The sequence below is a fragment of the Malus domestica genome, chromosome 15 (genome assembly GCF_042453785.1).
Source record: "Malus domestica chromosome 15, GDT2T_hap1".
Lineage (NCBI taxonomy): Eukaryota > Viridiplantae > Streptophyta > Magnoliopsida > Rosales > Rosaceae > Malus > Malus domestica.
In genome coordinates, this window is record NC_091675.1 from 34,817,208 (window position 1) to 34,833,102 (window position 15,895).

General features: G+C 34.6%; 1 protein-coding gene across 1 annotated transcript; it reads right to left on the reverse strand.

The window, feature by feature from the left end:
- Nucleotides 1-5,173: 5,173 nt before the first annotated feature.
- On the reverse strand, nt 5,174-12,869 carry LOC103428267 (type I inositol polyphosphate 5-phosphatase 5). Its single transcript, XM_008366362.4, has 10 exons — nt 12,576-12,869; nt 12,364-12,460; nt 12,197-12,271; nt 9,624-9,711; nt 9,368-9,472; nt 8,610-9,201; nt 8,035-8,228; nt 6,709-6,817; nt 5,951-6,099; nt 5,174-5,707 (listed from the first exon to the last, which is right to left on the reverse strand). The coding sequence occupies exons 1-10, from the start codon at nt 12,669-12,671 to the stop codon at nt 5,485-5,487; spliced, it is 1,728 nt and encodes a 575-aa protein (XP_008364584.1). The 5' UTR covers nt 12,672-12,869; the 3' UTR covers nt 5,174-5,484.
- Nucleotides 12,870-15,895: the final 3,026 nt, after the last annotated feature.

Here is a 15,895-nt window from a genome sequence, read left to right on the forward strand (position 1 = left end):
GGTAGTTTCGGGATTGGTCGAGTATGGTACAAACAATAATAGAATAAGATAATTAGGAAATACATTCCTATTATAACTTTGGGAAATATGTCCAGCCACAAAGAATCCCATGATCCTAGATCTTCAGGGCTCCAAAACATGCCCAAAATGGCTAATATTAGCTTGAGATGTCCCGAACATATTTGCAGAAGGTCTCGAACCCAAAAGACATCATCTTGGATGCCAAAAAGCCCACATAAGCGGAAAATGTCACTTTGGCAGCACTGCACGCTGCTCCTTTATTTTCTCCACCATAAATTATCCGTTTGGTAGAAAAACTTGAAACTTTGATACAGACAAGTTGAGAGACTCATGAACATCCTCCAACTGTAATCACTCCAAAATTCGTCCGTTTGACCACTTTTTGCTCCAAAGGAAGTCGAATGTCCTACATTAGAAATATAAATCAAAGTATTAAAATTCTCACAAAATAACCAATAAATTAATACTAAGAATATGACAAAATATATAATGTAATATTGATTCATCAGTGACCTAATCTCATGTGCCATAAATATACTATCTCGTTCTTCCTTGTCTTGTCTATGTATATAGTTTTTGCTGACAGTACATAGACTGACTCCAATCTTTGTCCCTCCAATCTCAAGGACCGTACATGACATAGCCTTACTGACATAGGCTATCGGTAAGTTTGTATTATTGACTATCACTATCATGTGACTTCCCTTGTATTCAAAAAAATATTGCGACTTCTCTTTATCACTACTTTTAGAGCTAATTCTTCTTCCTTCCCACCTTTTGACGAGACCCCTTTTATTTGCTTAACCATAGATTCTTGATGAACAAGCAAATTTTCAAACTCAAGAAGTGATGGTTGAGTCGGCCATCCTAGTACAACGACAACGAAACCTCGATATTCGACTCTCAACAATGGATAATTATTCTCTTTATCATGGATTCTACAATAGCTGTCTAATTTAGAAATTTCATGGCATATGGACTTTACTTTGTGGAAGTACTAAGCAATCATATCATGTCCCATTATGCCACTGACAACAACTCATTCTCGAAAAGTTGTAGCCTATGTTGTTCGATTTTGAAAAGAGTGTTGCAAATGTGTCCTATGCTTCTTTCATTGTGGCTTTTCGTATGTGCTCCAACATATCCTCTTCATTTGTGGTCTTTAGGGCAAACATGACATTATCTGCTTTGATCTTCCACATATGCAAAGTGTTATTGGTGTCTTCTTCCATCTGAGTAACTTTATTACCGTGAACGACCTTCCAAAGACCTTGTCTTTGTAGATAAGACTCCATGCATGTTGCCCACGTGTTATAATAGATATATATATATATATATATCTTTTTTTTTCTTTTTGTTTTTGTTTTTTTAAGTTTCTTGATTCCTCGAATTACTTGAATATCACCCATCATGCCGGCATAATTTCAATATGTTGAATAAGATTAGTTAGCAATATTGTGAAGTACTAAACTTTTCACAATTCATGGAAGCTTCTCCAGAGCGGATCCTTGATTGTACCGCTCTGATACCAATTGTCTACCAGTTGTATTACACTCAGATATTACAACACACAAACTCTCAAAGACACAATTTTAGAAACTATGACATTCTCTTACTCTCTCTAGAATACTCACACTCTTCACAAAGACCTTATATCTCACTCTCACACTTAGAGTAGAACTCGCTTCTTGGTTGATTCAAACAGGGTGGATGCCTTCTCCTTTTATACGTATGGATGGAACTTTGGAGAAACATGGAAACACCATGCTGGAAATATCTAGCTAATTTCACAAACATTCTTTGCTAGAAGGCAGTGCTATCCACAAAAATATTTTGACTTCTCACACACCTCTCTCAATTTCGGCCGTTGGATCGAATGAATTGAAAAGATTAAGGGCAAAAAAATTAATAAGTGTGTGTTGGAGGTAAAAATGGGTGTGTGAATAACAATATCCTTGCTAGAATTTTCTGGAAAATTTCCATATTTAAAATGCATATCATGATGATAGAATCTTCTGGCATTTATCTTGAGAACACCAAAAAAAGTTTCATGATATGCTGGGTTTAATGAGCTTGTGTTGATCTTTAACAGACGAGAGAGAAAGCCTCAAAGGATCGGGCGGAGGGAAAAAAAAAGAAGATGAGAGAGAGTAAAGGATTATTATCATTATTACTAGCATTTGCCTATACACTTTGTGTGTATGAACATATTTTTTTTTAGAAAATGAGAAGGAGAAGGGGAGAGATAGCGAATGTGGGGGAGTGAGAGGTTTTGTTTTTGGTTTTTTATTTATTTTTTTATTTTTATATTGAATGTATTTTAACATCACATGTAGATGAGGCTTCAGTAAAAAACAGTAAAATTTGAACCTGTGAAATTATATTAATGCCCATCATTTTTTTTTTTTGTGATAGAAGACTAATTTATCTTTTCACCCTATTTTAATTGACAAAGAGGATTTCATTAATTAGTAGAGATTATTATTTTAATAAAAAATAACTTCAATCAAGGGGACTAGCCCCTTAAGCATCTAGTTTGAGTACAATCAAACAAATACGATGATAAGCAGAGGGGGAGGAGATCTATCCCACACATGCAAATCATATAAGAAAAGCCATAATTAGTGACAATATCCACGCTTCACGGAACACATGCTTCTAGGTAATTTTCTCAAAGTGAGCAGCCAGTTTCCTTATGCCTTCGGTAATGGTCTTTAATCTCCCGGGCACGTTGAAAAAACCACGGATGGATTCAATCACTAATTTGGAGTACTCCCTCGACATTGACCCTTTTGAAGCCCTTACTCCTAGCCATACACAGACCATCACGTAGCGCAAGACACTCTGCAACAGAGATTGTATTGTCCCCCCAACCTACGAGCCCTCGCAATAATGGACTCCATTGGTATTTCGATTTCGGGAACTCCAGGTACTTGAAACAGTTCTTGGACAACATTAGTATCCCAGAGTGTTTCTTCACCAATTTCTATCGAAGATGATATATGTTTGTCAGCGACGTCGTTGTCATCACGTTCTAGTTTCGGAATATCATATAGCCCTCTTTTATCAATCTTCTAAACAACTTTCGGACCATGTCGTCTAGATAGAATATTTGTTTCGCAATAGTTGCCAAAATGTATGTGTCTTCATCGTACCAATGTCTGGTAGTGTTTACTGATAGTAAACCGTGGTCTCGCTTAACACTTGTTTGATTATATGTGGGTTCGTATCAAACCAAAGACACTTAAACAGGATCACTTGACACCTGTCTTCGTAAAGCAATTGTACTACACTAGTTAGTTTGCCATAGAAATCAATGTCTTTATTGTCGCCTGCACTCGGGACAAGGACACCACTATTTTGAGTAGATGGCTTGTCATCATGTGCTGCCCCCAAGAACTTGATCTCGTTGACATGACAACCTGAGTACAATTTAGTGTGAAGCGGTCCTCTTGCCAAGTTATATAATTCTTCTTTGTAAGAGGGTGAATTCAATTCCTTCAATTTGTTCATCTATTATAACATATACAAAAAGTTAAGTTGTTAGTGTGTCAAAATTTAAAGACGGGCTTCTTGGCATGTAACAAAAAGTTCAATATGCTAAAAAACACAGACAACTTAAATGTTCGCAAGACCAACAAGGAAACAATTCACAGTGCTTCTTGGCATATAAATGTGAAGGATGTTCCCGCTTCATCAACTGTTCATGCTCTTCAAGGTATGGCATAGCCTCATCACAATTGTTGAGTATGAACCGATGTGCTACCTCCATGTCCTTTTTGGTAAACAATTCACGTTTCGTTGAAGGGTCGCGTGATTTGGGCAAAAATAGACAGTTTCTCTTTTATGACACCACCATCATTATTGCGCAACAAACCAACCGCGTCGCGCAAAAACCTTTTACGCGACGCATATAGTCCGTTGTGCAATTTTCTAGCGTCAAATCAAGATTTTACTACCTTTTTTTTTCAAACATTGCGTGACAAATGTGTACTTTTGTCATGTTAAAACATTTTGCGCAACAGAAAGCTTCATCCCCAATGGCCCGTTGCGCAAAACGTTATTGCGTGACACTTCTTTGTCAACGTTGAGTGAAACATTTTTGTGCAACGTAAGCTTCGTCGTGCAATTTTCCGTGCGCAAGTGTGTTTTTGTACTAGCGTTAGCATTTATAGGGTCTTTCCAAAATAATATATTATGAATAAAGGTTACACGCATAAAATGAAAATGTAAGGTGATAATGGGTCACCTTGCCTAATTCCCGTAGAGGGATAGAAATCTCCATGAGTTTTACCATTCATAAGAATTGAGAAGGAAGTAGAGGTTATATACGTTCCCTGATTAAGTTAATCCAATGGTTATTAAAACCAAATTTTTGTAAAACAACCCTAATGTCATCCCAACTAATGAAATTATAGGCTTTTTCTAAGTCTAATTTAATAGCCATTGCTCTAATTCAACCCTTTTTACCTTTTTTGTTTTTGTTTTTTGAACAAACGATATTATCTACACTAAGGTGAATGAGGTGGGCTAAGCCTCACAATGGGCTAGTAATAATGTGGTTCAAATTCGCTTTTGGCGAGAATCGAACCTAAGACCTCTCACTTACAAGTGAAGAGAAATACCACTAGACCGTAGTACTACTCTTTTTATCTTTGAAAGAGGAAAAAATTTCATGGGCAATAAGAATGTTGTCATGAATTGATCTTGCACGAGCAAAAGCTCCTTAATTCTTAGAAATACAGTCAACCAGTAAAGGTTTAATTCTATTTAACATAATTTTAGTAATAATCTTGTAGGTTACATTGCATATACTAATAGGTCTAAAATTAGCAACAGCCTCAAGATTCTCCAATTTAGGAAATAGACCAATATTCTTATGATTAATTAATCTCAATCTTGAGCAACTTTCAAAGAAATCTTTAACCATATCACATCTATTACAACAGAAGGTCCTACGATATCCCAACAATTTTGGTAGAAAGAAACATGGATGCTTCCAGCGATATATGAGAGAGAGTCTCAAAGGAAAAAAAAAACTGGTGGATAACTTATAATAAAATAAAATATAAAGAAAGTTAAATTATTATTAAATAACAAAATATTGGAGTATTTGTTAAAATAGCGAAGATGTCAAGTTAAATTAACTAGCTATTGTAACTTTTTGACTCTATTAAGTAGCCAATTTAACATGAGTTTAACACAACTTCAGTAATCAATAGTACATGGATTTTCTTAATTCCCAAGATAGTTGTACAGTTGGTTTAGAACTAAACATTTTTGTGCTAGATTCACTGGCAAACATCATACAAAATCGAGATCCACTTACAAATGAGAGATGTAATCAACAATGCTTACTCTTTGTTCTCTCTTTCCTTTTTTTTTCACTAACCTCCTTTCACTAACCAGAAAAAAATATGAACAAAAAGAAAGTGTGGTGTAGTATATTATATTGTGTTTGTACTAGTACTCATAGAAGCTGTGTCTTTGAGGCATGCATTCGTCAAATTCCAGTCTTGGAGCAGTACAAGAGTAACCCTTTCTGAATCTGTTGTTTTTGCTTCTAAGCACATTCACTTCCACTGAAAACACAGCACACACGGGTCTGTGATCGGAGAATCTCGACTCCCCGCGAATATAAGATAATTGCTCAAAGCCATCCCCGCGCCATAGTATCCGATCGCACCTATAATCAATTCATTTCACAAAGATCAACACACCGCTCTAATTTTGAGCTAATTGAACAAATTAATTAGGATTAATGTTCTTTTGCCAAATTTATGTTGCCAGATTACAGTCTAGATCCACAGCTTGACAAGAACCAATTATCTTAAATATCCAGACATTCTGACAAGAGAACGTTTCCCACCAAATTATTATTCTGCTTAATTTTTTTCTGGTAGTAAATTAACAGGGGAGAGGATTATACCATGCTGGGGTCCGTCGTTTCTTCTTGGACTTGGTAGTTTCTCCAGCGTAAGAGTCTGAGTTATGAGAGTACTTGTAAGTGGGGGCAAAGAAGATTTGTCCCTCCTTGAACCCATTAAATACCCTCCCAGCTTCTCTTTCCATATTCAACTACATGCATTTGTTAATCAAAATCAAACACACGAAGCGTAATTTATAAGAAAACTAATTAAGACCATTCTTCAGTGTAGTTCACATATGCGAATAAATTAATCCACAGGAAATGTGTTTGAACAAAAGCAAATCAACTAAGTGAACCATTTAATATTGGATGAGAAGTTTTGAGCACTACTATTTTATAAGAGTATTATAACTGACGATGTCTTCTAAGCTCTAAATGCAATGGGTTTCTTCGTACAAGTGGATTGCACTTATCTTTATTATTAACGAGATGATACATATGATTACTTGAGTTCGTAGAAATAGTTTTATTCCCAAAAAATAGCTTCAAGTTATATATAAGCACTAGGCAATAAACTATTTAGATCACACGTGTGCGCATCCATATATAGGTAGAGCCACGTGTGTTTCTGAATTTGACTTCTACCTAATGAAAGAAAACTTTGTATATACCCTTTTTAATTACTTGAGCACCAAAATAAGACAAGGGTATACACGACGAGAAGAATAATTTATTTTATGAGTAATGTGGTTTTAAATGTCATTTATAGATGTGACCTAGGCTAACATACTCATCTAGAATGGGGCACTAAAACAAACCTGATCTTTTTCTAAAAGGGTGTCCCAATCATTATCCTCCAACAAAACTCTTGTTTCTTCATAGCTCAAAGCCACTCGATAATTCAAATCTCCAAGCCATATTATCCTTCTGCAAAATTATATATAATCAGAGGAACACAAACTATTGATCAGAACCAAGCTGAACACATACTATCAATTCAATGAATGAATAAATAAAGGGATACTTTGGATGCGATCCCTAATTCTTAACATTCTTTGATTAAAATCTTAATAATATTCAAAGTTTGATCAAAGTCCCTTGACTTTGTACACCTCATTATATTACTATTAATATTTATAGTTTTGACATTAATTGTTTGATATTTTATGAGATTTATAATCCTATAAATTTAAAATCCCTCATTATAATACTATTAGAAATGGTTATAATAAAAAAATTCAAACATTTTGATTGAATAAATGGATAAAAACTATGTAAAAATAATAAATAATAAATGGCAAAATAATGTATCCATAGTGTTAAAAAAATTGGTATATTTTACAAACAAATTGGTACATTTCACATATAACAAAGTGGTACATTAATAAAGAAGAATGGGTACATTAGAAATAAATTAGGATACAGATAAAAGATTAAAAATTATGAATACAAATGAATTTTTAAAAATATAGGCGCTAAAAGAAATTTATGCATGGGTACAAAATAAAACTAAAAAGAAAATACTACAAATTAAAAAAAAATGTTGCAAATTAAAAGTGGGTACAAACTAAAAATATAAATATATGATACAAAGTTTAGGCATAAAACATAAATATACCATATGTAATTTTTCTATCATTGATTAAATGTCAAGTGACGGTATACACATGGGTACAAACACAAATAAAACTTTAAAAAATTTGGGCACAAAAAGAAACTAATATATAGGTACAAATTAAAAATGAAAAGAAAATTGGTACAAATTAAAAAATATTAGCAAATTAAAAATAGGTACAAACTAAAAATAAAAATAAATGATAAAAATTTTAGCCGTAAATATAAATATACTAATTGTAACATTTTTATCATTAAAGGAATATATTTAAAAATAAAAATATTTTATTATTCAAATAATTAATTATGTTATTAATACCCAAAGACCTTGATCATAAATTGAAAATGAATAGGATTTTAATCAATGGAGTAACAAAAAGAAGGATGTGAACCTAATTTTCTCATAAATAAATCAGATTTTTTTGGAGTGTAAATAATAGCTTTTTGAAAACTTGAATTGAACGCAAAAGAAAAGCAAAACAACATCAATTATCCTGCAACCATCTTCCTATAGAGTAATATGTACGTACTCATGATCGGTTATTCTTTCGCAAGGGCGACGGTATGGATTCTTGCAAACCTTGGGAAATTGTGCGCTTTTAAGGATCTCAATCACGTCGGCATTCCTTTTCAGCTCATCGCCTTCCTTCTCCCCGGAAGCCAAGTGACTGCACACGAAGCAAAAGCTCGTTTGGTGCAATGTCATGCTTATTGATATACATCCCTGCAAATTAATGCGACAATTTAACAATCAAAGCTACATTTACCATAGGAATAAAATGATGAATCATGATTTGTTGCCATCCTTTTCATTACTATAAACAAGGATTATATATTTGTATCATATTTGCTCATTACATTGCAGACTAATGACATCTCCGAATAGAACTGAAACCCAACTATATATATTATAATCAAGATTTGTAATTCGAAAAGTTGTATTTCAGACCGATAGACAAAAGTGACACTAAAGTTTTGTATACTGATGGGAGCCACATAAGGAGACTCAAATGTGTAGCTCATATCTCTATTAGCGAAATGAGATGTTACACTAAATGATATAAGTTGACATTGCATATAAATTTTTATCAAAAGTCTTACTAACCTTGTTTCCGAGGCAGCCCATTATTCCTCTTCCAACCGTGGAGACTCTGAGATGGCCAATGTGAGGTACTAACTCCTTTCGCACCCAAACCGATACGAAAATACCTACCATCTTCTTGCTTGTTATAAGGCGGTAATTCATGTCACTTGAGGAAGATGGGGACTGAATCCCAGCAATTGCAAGAAATTCATCTACACTAGTGTCGCTTCCAGAAGTAAGCCGAGGAGAAATTGAGCCTAATTTACTAGTAGGATCACTGAGCTTTCTTATTCGCCGCCTTTCGTGGGATGGAAATTCCACGGGGCAGTTGCAAGACTTGAGAAGGCTACTATTTGCCTTGAAGCTTTTGCTAAGAGCTTTGAGAGAAGGCTTCTGGAAGATGTTGAGACTGCCTGGGGACTTGGATTCCTTGTTGTTATTCGATGAGTTGTTGGAACCATGGCCTGATGAATCGGAGGAAGAATGCATATTGTAGGACGCATTTTGCGGTTTATTAAGTGCTTGGCTTATGAGGGCTAGCCATTTTGCTGCTGGTTCATTGTCCTCGATCACTAAAACGTTTCCGGCACTCAAAGGAACAATTTCCTGAAACCTTATGATATATAAGAAGAAAAATACAGTACTGTTAATTAATTAGCCGCCCACAAGGTTAATTTTCTGTGTTTTTACATGATTAATTATTCTTTTCAAAATCTCAGTAATTTTCTGTGTTTTTTTTTAATTGATAAAAAACAAGTGATGGTGGTTTTCTTACGTACCCTAAAACATAGATGTCGGAAGACCCCTCCACCTGCAAGAAATCTTGGAGGTTCAGGCCATTGTTGGGTGACTTTCCTCCCACGTTCCATGTCGCAACAAATATACTGCGACGCAATGAACCACAATTTTCAATATTCATTGAAAGCAACAAATAAATTAACAAATCCTATATATATAGGATATTCATATTTTTATTTATTTATTTATACAACCTCATGTCTTAGTCTCATATATAGCTAGAAGATGATGTCTTACCGGAATTCTTTCGTCTCAGTTGCTGGCGCCATAGAGAGTTCGAAGTTTGATAGGTTTAGGCTTTCAATCCCCGGACTAGTCTGTCTTTCTGAGAGTAGATAAGAAAGGAACACCATCTTTACTCTTTACAATTTTCAATTTGCTCAAATCTCACGGAGTCTAGTTATAACCAAGTTTTCCTATATGGCAAAGGTCTAAGGTCGAAATAGAGCAATGAACCACAAAGTCTACTTAAATCAACTTTCTCATTCACGAAATAATAATACTTAAGACATGTTTCCTTATATGAAATTGATATTAGAATTATTTGATCTTTGACTTTAATGCGTTTACTAATATCTGAATTATTTAAATTATTCATCCTGACTTTAGCGTGTTGTGCCAAAAATCAAACTTTTTTTTTCTCCCTTTCAGGTCAGAATACGCCCAATGATACTACAATTTATAGAAGATGATTCTGGCACCCCTCACACCGGCCTTAGTTTATTTATGAACTCTTTGGACTAAATAAATTAAAGGTGGGACATGATTTTTATTTTTTGACAAACGATAGTGTTAATGTGTTAAATTGTTAAATGACAAGGGGGAGGGGATCCGTAGAGATCGAATCCACACCAGAGTGTGTAAGCATTATTGCTCCACCATCTGCAAAGCCGGATGTAAATAAATAGAGGTGTGCAAAAAAAAAAAGATATGTAGTTATTATTTTCCTAATTTATTTAGTAAATAAGGCCTAATTTTTTTTTCCTATATAAGCCGATTTGGCAAGGAAATTTTGTCAATCAAATAGGAAACTAGCTTCCGAGTCGCTCAAAGAGATGGGTTTGGCTTTTTAGCCAAAATAGTCCTTCACATAACTCCTCACTTAATTGGTCTCTGACAATGAAAATCAAAATCTATAGAAGTGGTCATTAAATTTGTTCAGCGTAAATCATTTTGATTCTTCCGTGAAAAATCTATCTATATCCTCATTCAGTGAAGGAGTTGGTTTGACAAAAATACCTTAAAAGGTGGGTCACTTGATCGTTCATGTGACAATTTAACGAGGATATTGACATTATTTTTTTACAGAATGATCGAAATAATTTACAGTGGACAAATTTAGGGACCACTTCTATAAATCTTCATTGTCAGTAATTAAAGTGAAGAATTATGCTAATTTTAAAGAACATTTTGAATAAAAAAACAATGGGTTTCACGCAAGTTATCTCAACTGATCCCAAAAATATTTCATAGATTTTTTACCATTTCTTCTCTACATCAAATTTAATTGTATGTGTAATAGTTTTTGCTAAATTGGTTCTCTTAGTTTCAAGACAAATTCTTTGCTTGGTTGGAAGTCTTTTCATGATGAGACGAAGATATTCAATCACGAATTTCATGGATCAGGATCCTCTCCTGAGCAGATGGAGAGGATCCTCCTGACCAGGCCCATCGGGCCGTTCATTTTTTATCCAACGGTTATAATTATTATAACTTTTAGAGGGGCTCCCTGTTTGTAACCGTTGGATAAAAAATGAACGGCCCGATGGGCCTGGTCAGGAGGATCCTCTCCATCTGCTCAGGAGAGGATCCTGGTCTGAATTTCATTGCCTACTAACACTACTTAAAGTATGTTAAAAGTATTTTTAAAATGACCGGATAGCTTTTGATGAAAATGTATTTGGAATCTATTCTTAGTAAAAATATAAATAATTCCTAAAAAAGTATCTGAAGTTTTTTTATGCAAGAAACACATAACTGTTGCTTTTTCTAAAATGCACTTCAAGTGCATTTTAAAATCCAGAAGCACTTTCACAAATAGCATTTTAAGTCAAAAGCACTTTCCAATGAGCACTTAATGCTCACAATTCTTTACAATTTCTCGCCTATTCTAGTCTCCAGAAAATACACCTTTATTGCATTCCTTAGAACATTTCCAAATGAATTAGCAAAAGCGTTCTTTAAAAGTATCATTTGCTAACTTCTGACCCATTTCCCACTGTTATGCTACCATAAAAATTTGTCACTCCTAACCACTCTTCAAATCAACTTGTTCAAATTTTATCTTTCACTTTGAAAAATTAATAACTTTATCTTGTGGGGCTCAAATTTTATTTTCAAACTTTTTACTAAACAATAATTTTGAATTAAATATGCTGCGGAACCCAATTTGTAAATTTGAAAAAAAAAAGTGAGTTACTAGTTCTTTAATTTGCTATTGAGTTGCTACCTCCGTTTGAATGCATTTTTCCTACCTGACATAACAAATTTATTTTGCCATCCAAATACTATAACTTTGACATTTGGTGTATGTACTATTACTCCCTCTAAATACAAAAATATTTTCAATTGGTAATCAAAACAGATTTTTGTTAGGTAAGCTACCAAACTGGGACAAGAAGAGATAAGGGAAATTGAGTCCCTCCGTTTGTGGTAAGTGGCCTGTCTCTTTCGTTTAGATTCAATCTAAGTCTGACCCATCACCCATCAATTAAATACATAGATAAAAGAACATTCTAAGCTTGATTAATTTCATCCATAACGTGATTATAATGCACTATAATCTTCAATTATATGCTTAAACAGCATACCTGAAAAATTCTTTCTAATGAAAGGAGTTGCCTCCATGAAAGCTTTTCTCCTTGCAGCAATCTTTTTCTCAAATTCTATTAAAAAAAAAAAAGCAATAATTATTTGAAAAGATCAATAACAAATAGGCAGACAGATATCATTATATATATTTGAGAGATGGAGATACCAAGATCAATTATCCCATCCCCATCTGATTTGTATATATCTTCATCTGAGCCGTCCCTCCCACTTCTCTTTGAACCAAAAATCCTAGGAATGATAGACTTCATCCCAGAACATACATGGTTAAAATTAAAATTAAAATAATTTTAGGAAAAGCTAAATGAATGAAAGTAGGAACAGAAATAAAAGTTTAACCAGAAAACGAAAAATGTATACCTTCTTCTTCTTTTCATTCTTGGTAGAGTTATCGGAGGCGGAATCCGCGTCGTCTTTGGTCATTTCGAGGTTGGCATCTCCAACAGAGGAAGACATTCATCCGTTGATGTTCTCTTAAATATCAAATAATTTTGTTAGACATGCACTTTCAGTAAGTATCTAGTTAATTTGTAATTATCTCATCTCCGATGTTATACTGCTGAAATTTATTTTCTGGATTTGCTCTCTTCATCAATAATGTGGCTGTAATGTTTTTTTTTTTTTTTTTTTGGGTGTTTATGAGTTTGCTTAATGTGATTAATGATTCATGATTTTCTTCCCTTTTTTTTCCTCTCCGTTCTGTTTGGAAGGATGAGAATTTGGCGGCAAAGCTTTCGGAGAACTTAGGACGGTAAAGAGGAGAAACCGTTAGTCACAGTGCACTTTAATCCCACACCCTACCAACTGTACACAACACGCTGTCGTTGTCATCATTTCATCCAAATTTTCTCTTTAATGACTTTATCTACAATATTGTTTTAAAAAAGGAGGCAGATTGTCTGCCCTCCCATTACCATACCGTTTCCATCCCCTTCTACATTGTGCAGTCATGGTTAAGTCACATCAACATTCTATATTGATTTTTTTATAGAGATAATAAGACATGTTGACGTGACTTAACTGTAACCACACAAATAAGAAATGATGGGAAGGGCATGGTAAAAGGAGGGCATACAATCAGCCTCCTTAAAAAAATACATGTGTGTGTCTAGAGTCTAGACTACGGGTGGTTTTATTGATATTGCACATTTTGTCGAACACACTTAGGGCTGAAAATGATTTGAGTTCAACTGATTATCATTGTGCTCAAGTTTGATTTGTTAAATTTTTTTTGAGCTCGAATAGGTTTGGCTTGTTTCTTACAAGAACGGAGACTAAACGGGTGATCCGATAACGATCCGATTAGTTAACGTGTTGATGTTATTTTCGTATTGGGCTGGTTATGAAAGAAATTGCCATGTCTAATGCAAACACTTGCTCTGGAGCATAGAAACAAGTCTATACAATTCAAAAGCTCCTTAGTTGTGATCATGCCGATGGAAACGATCCTCATGTTTGCGGTTTCGAGTTAAATCAATTGTTTAAAATAACAATTTTAACCCCTTTTTAACATAGGATTAACGGAAATTTAAAAAAATTCAAAAAAAAATTCAAAAAATAAAAAACTCTCGATGGGGTTCATCATAGGTCTTTAATTAACAATTTCACCACAAAGGTCCCACTAAAAGGGAAAGAGATCATTTCTGGATCGCTTCCACTAAGGCCACCGGATCAAGTGATCCGGGCCTTTGAAATTTGATCCAATGACTAAAGTTATTATACATTTTAAAGGGGGCCCCTGTTTTTAGCCGTTAGATCAAATTTCAAAGGTCCGAATCACTTGATCTAGTGGCCTTGATGAAAGAGATCTGGAGAGGATCTCTTTCCCACTAAAAGTACTCTATCTCCGTAGGGAAAGAAATTGGTCTTCAAGTTTTAATGAGGACACATGTACGATTACAAAAATAAATGAATATATGAAAAATGATATATATATTGTAGATATTATATTAAAGCGTGATTGTGAACATCCTAATAGATTTGGTTAATAATAATTCTTTATGAATGAATATATGAAATGATAAATATATTGTAGATATTATATTAAAGCGTGATTGTGAACATCCTAATAGATTTGGTTAATAATTATTCTTTATGAATGAATATATGAAATGATAAATACATTGTAGATATTATATTGAAGAGTGATTGTGACAACCCGTCCCAAATTGAAGGTAACCAACCAGAGAATGGGGAAAGGAGGGAAGGAGGGAGAAGAAAATGAAGGGGAAAACCGGGTTTCCCATTGACCCGCTCGACCCGACAAGCACCACAGTCAAATTCGGTCATTTTCCGGCAAATCAAAGAAAACCACCACCTAGAAACAACTTCCTAGACTTCCATATTCCATTTCCATCCAAAATTAGAAGGGATTTGGTGGTAAATTTAGGAAAAATGCACCGGTGGTGGGTGTAGGTGTACAACGGCAATCTACAAAACGTGAAGCTAACTCAGCCAATTACCACCACTAGAGCACTCTCCTAGAACCCAGGAACAAAGCCCAGGCAGTGGTAGAGGCGTCGGAGCAAGTTTGGAGGTCGAATCGAGCGCACATAAGTATAGGGTTTCAGACGGGTTTTAATAAAATTGAAGCTCTTCCCGGCCTATTTGGCCTTGTTCATAGGTATAAAAGTTACTCTACTTATTGAGATCTTTATTCCTGTAAATTTTGATAATTTTTTGAAATAGTTGGATTTTCCGGCGAGTTGGGGCGGCCGATCACCACCCGCGGCGGCGCGTGGTCAGGGGACCGTCGATGTTATCCTTAGGCTAAATTAGATTTCTTGAGGTCATTTTTGGCAATTGTATATCGTAGGTTGATCGTTTGGACCTAAACTCATTAGGATACGTTACTTGGTAAAGATATGAATCGACGATCCGACCGTTGGACCGTCACCAAACTTTAATATGTTATAGTACGTAATATTTGAGGACAATAGGAACTTACTGATCAGGAATCTGATATACGGATCTTCCTGAATTTCATTTGTAAGTTCGTAAAATAAAAGATTAACCACCACTTGGTTTTGGCAATTGACGGAGATCCGACCGTTGGATCGTAATAGAACTTTAGGATGTTGTTTCTAGAAGTATAATGTGGATCTTTGGAAGTAACGGATCAGAAATCTATGATGCAGATCTTCTGAATTGAATTACGTAGGGATATGTTTTATGTAAATTATGTATTCTATTGGTAAGAACTTTGAGATGTGATTAGATAATTGTTCTAGGCGACGATGGTTTGTGATGTCTCAATATGCGTGTTAGGGAGTCGTAGCGCCGACCTTAGGTGAGTGGGTCTTTTTCTTTCTATCGTATGTGTGTGTGTGTGTGTGTATATATATATATATATACATGATTGATAATTCCACAAACGATTATAAATTGATTATTGCATATAATTATTGTGAATGCTTTGAAGTACTAATGCGAACTACGAATGGCTTGATCCCTGTTGAGGATACGTAGGAAGTCTAACGAGACGTTAGATGCAGCCATACCATAAATGAGACTAAATAATTGAGACAATAGCCTTGTTTGGGAAATTGTGCAATGCGAGGGACATTGGTGGAAAATGTGAGATTTAACCTTATGACTTGGTGATTGGATGTTGATCATAAATCATTGTGTGAAGGATCAAGAAATTGAAGTAAAGAATCATAAGTATTGATAGTTAGTCA